The sequence below is a fragment of the Tachypleus tridentatus genome, chromosome 1 (genome assembly GCF_004210375.1).
Source record: "Tachypleus tridentatus isolate NWPU-2018 chromosome 1, ASM421037v1, whole genome shotgun sequence".
NCBI lineage: Eukaryota > Metazoa > Arthropoda > Merostomata > Xiphosura > Limulidae > Tachypleus > Tachypleus tridentatus.
This window is the reverse complement of record NC_134825.1, coordinates 79,398,275-79,404,274: the sequence shown is the minus strand read 5'-3', so window position 1 is coordinate 79,404,274 and position 6,000 is coordinate 79,398,275. Positions and strand designations below refer to the sequence as shown.

The window sequence follows — 6,000 nt, the reverse complement described above, 5'->3', positions numbered from 1 at the left end:
CGAGGGTGATGAATCTAGTATTATTTAGAACTTTAAGATGAATGGGGCTTGAGACGCTTAGACTTTCAGTTAACAATTATAAAACATAAAAGTTAATGAAATATTACAAAAAAAATTATAGCTTACATAATGGAGACGTATTTGCTTTACTTTGGAAGTAAGAATATAAAAATTCATTTTGCGGTAAATCTTAATGAAGAAGAAAACAAAAATTTCCGTTAAATGTTCTTTTCGTAAATTAGTGCATAACATTTTAAAAATATTTATATTTTAGCTAATGGGGGCGCAGAGGTAGTTTGTACGTGAACCCATTCTATTGCATTGGTTTTATGCATTTGAGAGTTAGGACGAAGTAGAAACAAAAATGGTGAGTACTTTTAATATCGCTTTACATCATTTTGTACCGATATTATTATGTTGTTCCTTATTTCTTCGTTTATAAAGAATTTATTACTCATGTAAGTTGTAATGTTATGTTGTGCAGTGAAAATATGGTTCAACTTTCAATTGTATTTTAATACAGACTTCGTGTGGAACATTCGAGAAAATTGCGTGAGCCCCCCGCCCTATGGCTTTGTTCTGGTGAAGTGTTAATGTATTTGTTAAATTATAACTAAATATGAATACGTTTGTTATGCAAAAATGTGTGTATTTGAATATTCACGTTTAACTTTTATAATTTAATAATTCTGAACATTAGTAATTAACAATGAAAATATGCAATTTGGAAACAGGTGACCAGATGATATTGATAGGGTTTCAATTTTTCCTTCTGTTTAAGTCGTGTTGCCAAGAGCCAGATAATTAATAATGCCTTAATTGTTAAACAGAATGTCGCTATTTCTCCAGTGATACAAGTTTGTACTAATGTTAAGTACTTTCAGTCATTATAATTGGCTCGTTCACCAATTAGTAATCTACTTAATTTTCTGGAAAGCATGAAGTATTTGTTACAAATTTTAGTCTTGCAGCAGGTACAGTGAGAGAGTAAATTGACGAATGAATAGTTCTTTACCGATGTGTAAAGCTACCAGAAAATAGGCCTACAAATGTGGTATTATTGTATAATCCAAAAATATGAATTACGTGCTGGCCATGAACTTGTAATTAAGAAATTGTTATAAAATTTACAAAGGAGTGGGCCTGTCATGGCCAGGTGGGTTAAGGCATTTGACTTGTAATCTGAAGGTCATAGGTTCGAATCCCCGTCACTCAAAACATGTCTGCCCTTTTAACTGTGGGGATGTAATAATGTTACTATCAATCTCACTATTTGTTGGTAAAAGGGTAGCCCAAGAGCCTGGAGGTGGGTGGTGATGACTGTCTTCCCTCTAGCCTTACACTGCTAAATTAGGGATGGTTAGCACAGGTAGCCCTTGTGTACTTTTGGGCAAAATTCAAAAACAGAACAAAATACAAGGTGTAGCCATAAGTTGTTACTATAATGTTTCATCTGTCAAGGTTTGCACGGTATCTTTTAAGTTTCAACAAGTCACTTGTAATGGAATTTGAAGGTTTCAGATAACCTCACATTATTATGGCACAAATTTGGGATATATTGTGAAAATTTAGATACCCAAATGTTTTTTATGCCTTTAGTTCACAAAATTTTTATTTCAACCTACTCAAAAGCTTTTATAGTTTTGATATGGGTTTGAATCTTGACCCTATTTTTAATAGCATGAAGAATAAAAAAGTAGATAATTTATTCTTCTAAGTATACAAAGATGTTTAAATTTATATAGCTTAATCATGTATCTTGCAACAATATTTATATCAAGAATATCCAATATTAATGTTTTGCAGTATGCGTTTAAACAATTTTTGTAGCGGCAAACGTTATGTGAAGAACATACTGAAAAAAAAAGCAGAAAGTGTTGATTTCTGGATTTGGGTTTGAATTTAAATCAAATGACAAAAGAACTACTATAAACAATTGATGCTATTATTGAGAATACTGGTTTGGTAAATTGGTATGCTAATACTATGGCAACATCAGTGAGAAAAGTAACACAAGTGAACATTGTGAAACCTTTAGATAATGCACATTTTGACATGGAAAGTGAATGTCTGTAATTTTTGGAAAAACTGATGATGATGCAGAACAGATGTGAGATGATGTTTCACAAGCTCGCATCATGAGTAGCATTATATAAATGGTTATTTTTGAGTGTATATTTTTGAAAAGTGTGAATTATTTGATGTGTTCAAGATAGTTAATTATTACTTGAAAAGAAAGTCTATAATTATAAGTAATGAAACAAATATATTTTTCAACATGTAATTTTATCTGTGAAATTACTTCAATTCTCAGAAGGCTCACAGTCCCTTTGTAGAAATTGTAAGAAAAAAAAGTTATAAATGTTACTGTATTTGAGTTGTGACTCATAAGGTGAAACTCATTGTTTCAAAAGAATTATTATTTACCTTTACATACAAAATATGATGAAACCAAGAAAGCTATCTATATAATCTTGTATTTTTAGTACAGTCAGAAATGTTCCAGAACATTTTAATTTTATGGGTTCTTTTGTAATATGGAAGTGAGTCTACAGATTTACAATGCTAAAATTAAGAGTTTGACTCCCTTAGTGGACATGGCAGATAGTCTGTTGTGGCTTTTCTATAAAACATGTACTCTTATAGATGATTGGTTAGACTCGTAACTTTAAAGACAACCTTGATGTTAAATTTGTAGACAGTACAACTTAGGAGAGAGTATCTATGTTGGTATACTGAGAGAAATATTCCCAAGTCACAGTATTTTGTTTTTAGGTGGCTATCAAAATATATGTTATACATTAAATAAAAGAAATGCTGAGCTGGGATTTTTTTTTATGTAATACACTTTGTTCTAGCAGCAGCCAATTATATTGTTAAAGGAAGGTACTGAAAACATTCAAGGGAAGTCTCAACTGATAAGTAACATCAATGCATGCCAGGCTATAGCAGAAGCAGTGAGGACAACACTTGGTCCTCGAGGAATGGACAAACTCATAGTTGATAGCAAAGGTGAGTTTTGAAATGTTTTAAGATTTACAACCACAAGCTAGTAGGATTATTGAATAAGCAAACAGTTAAATGTAAAAATATTCTTTATAAAACTTAATTTCTTTGATAATAGACTGACTTTTGACTAAATTAGGGATGGCTGGCACAGATAGCCCTCGAGTAGCTTTGTGCGAAATTCAAAAACAAATAAACAAACACTTCTGAACGTATCTTTCTATTTAGGTTTGTAGAGAAAGAAGTCACTTCTCTAAATTTTTGACATCCATAATGGCCCCTGGACATAATTTATAGGAGTGATGTCCCTCTGGTCTGGGAAAGGTTACTGTGTATGTTAAACTAGGTGTGTTTTTATTGGTGTTAACATTGTGAGTGTCAGTAACTATACCTTAATTGCTATTATTTTGGTAGTAGCTCTTGTAGAAATGTTTTATAAAATACCTTTCAAGATGAAGAACAAAGACGATATGTAAATATATATCTTTACTGAAATTGCCCAGCATTTGAAATGTTTGAAAGAAATATTAGAAATATCTCACGTGTATTCATTTATTAACTTATATCAGGATTTTACTGTTTCATTTGTTCTTAAGTTAAGAAGTCTACTTATCATATTCTTTCCATAAAGAAAAGGAAAGCAGTACCTAATCCACGCTATAGGTTATAAGAGTATCAACTTAGAATGGGAATTATGTTTCTGCAATCATGAAGTTTTTCCCTGTATATCTCCATTAAATCTACTTGCCAATGCTCTGATGTCTTTACTCAACGTAAATTGATTTATATTAATAACTATAATTGTGATTTGTTTCTCCTGTATACTTAAAACATTTCCTACTTTTATTATTTAAGGGCAGTAGAATTTAAATTTTATAGCTAATTTCTACAAATCATTTTTATCGTGAACTATGATTACTGAAAAATGTAATTCCTTTTCAGTGGTATAGGATTTTAGGCACTGTACTTTCTTAAAATATTTTTATAACATTAGTGTCTTGTTTAACATCTGTCAAGTATTTTTCAGCAGAAGGTTTTCATGTATTTAGTGTAAAGTAAAAAATTAACCCTCTGTATAATGAGTTTATGTACACATTTGCATGTTAAGTATTTATACTATAACTTTTAATGCAATGTGTATTTTCATATAATGTGGTAGAATTTTAGTAAATATTGTTTGTTTTTAGTACACAAAAACAATTTTTAATGAAATGTTTTTACTAAAGGTATGTTTGTGAAAATATTGAATCTATTTCAGTGCTAGTCTGAGTTCAAAGTTATTTCATGTTATGATTTAAAAAGAATATTTGTCTCCAAAACCTCAAATATCATTTTTATAATCTGTAAAACCTCCTAAATGCATTTTTGATGTTTATTTTCAGTAAGACTATATTTCGTCTGTTATTCACTCTACCCTAATCATGTGTAGTCTGTCAGTTTTAGATTTCATAACCATAAAAAAAAAAAGGTATATAAGAGATTATTTCCATTAATGGAAAGAGATAAACAGATCCACTGTTTGGTTCAGTACAATATCTCAGCAAAAATAAAAAGATGTGTTTTTTATTTTATATTCTAGTTTATCAATATTGGTATTTTGAATTTGTATTTGATATGAAACACTTAATATTTTGACATTACAAACATCTAACTTGAACCAATGCTGCATTCAGCATACCTAGTTTTTTAATATATACATTCAAATTAAGAAATAAAAATTTATAATATGAAATTTTAAATTATCTATAGTTTGATGAATAAATTCAAAAATAAGAGATGAATAAAATTGAGTGAAAGTCAACAAATCAAGTGATGTGGCCTTTGACCTGTGACCTGTCGTGAAACGTTTAATAATTAGACAATAATAGTTAATGATCTGACATTTCTGTGAAATTCTTAACTACTTTAAATTTTCATAGTTCATTACATCTTTCATATAAATTTGTCATTTCAGTGTTAGTGACTATAGCAATCATATATAAAACATTTTCCATTTATAACAGTTGGAAAACAGTCGTTTATTAAAATATTATCACTTTAAGCTTTAGGGCGAAGTTATAATTAGTATCTTAGTTTCAATCAACTAGCTGTTGTCTTTTCTTACAAATAGTGCAAATGTTCAGAGCTAAATAACATTTTATTAATAACATCCTGTTATAATCATGGTAGTTTCTATTTCAGGGATGCTTGTAAAAAATGCTTAATGGTCTCATGGAAGACAAATTCTTTATTTTAACATTGAATGGATGTATATTTTGTGTCCTTTTACAAAATGTGTGTACATCAATTACTGAACTAAAAGAAACATTTTGTGTTGTATTACACTTTATGTGGTGATTGTTATCATTCCCTGCTAGTACAGCTGTATGTCTACAGATTTACAATGCTAAAACAGGGGTTCCATTCCCCTTGATGAAATCAGCAGATAGGCCAATGTGGCTTTGCTGTAAGAAAACACTCAAACACAATGTTAGTTTTGACTTTTGAATTTTTGTCACAGGAAAAGCAACAATTTCCAATGATGGTGCAACTATTATGAAAGAACTGGACATTGTTCATCCAGCAGCTAAAACTCTTGTTGACATTGCAAAGTCTCAAGATGCTGAGGTATGTTTGTAATAATATTCTACTGTTTAAAGACTGTTTTGTGTTAGCTTAGATATTTTTTTATCATTCTAGATAGTGCATAACGTGTGGTTCATTAAGTGTAAGCATTGTGTGAGATTAATAAAATAATGTCAGTAGAAAAAGTCACTGGAAAACTTATTGTGCTTGGAAAAAGGACTGTGGATGCATTTTCATTTTGGAAAAAGAAACTATGAAACACTAATACTGTTCCTAAAGATAAGTTAACATTTGTCATTTACCGATAACTTGTGAAAATTAGACATTGTTATACTTTCTAAACTAAATGTCATTGAACAAAAATAATTGCATATGATGGTAATCATTGAAGTAAAGAAGAAAACAACTTGCAACATCAACAATGAGGTT

General features: G+C 29.9%; 1 protein-coding gene across 2 annotated transcripts in view; it reads left to right on the top strand.

Annotated features, from left to right (window-relative positions):
- The first annotated feature begins 274 nt into the window (after positions 1-274).
- CCT7 (chaperonin containing TCP1 subunit 7) overlaps positions 275-6,000 on the top strand; it is a 38,898-nt gene continuing 33,172 nt past the window's right edge. The window contains exons 1-3 of one of the 2 annotated variants that reach the window (XM_076506441.1): positions 275-367; positions 2,862-3,012; positions 5,507-5,613. In XM_076506441.1, the coding sequence (XP_076362556.1) occupies positions 365-367; positions 2,862-3,012; positions 5,507-5,613 (261 nt within the window). In that variant the 5' untranslated portion in view covers positions 275-364. Of the gene's footprint in view, positions 368-453; positions 583-2,861; positions 3,013-5,506; positions 5,614-6,000 lie in introns of those variants that run through there. The other variant, XM_076506434.1, reaches the window with a different exon arrangement.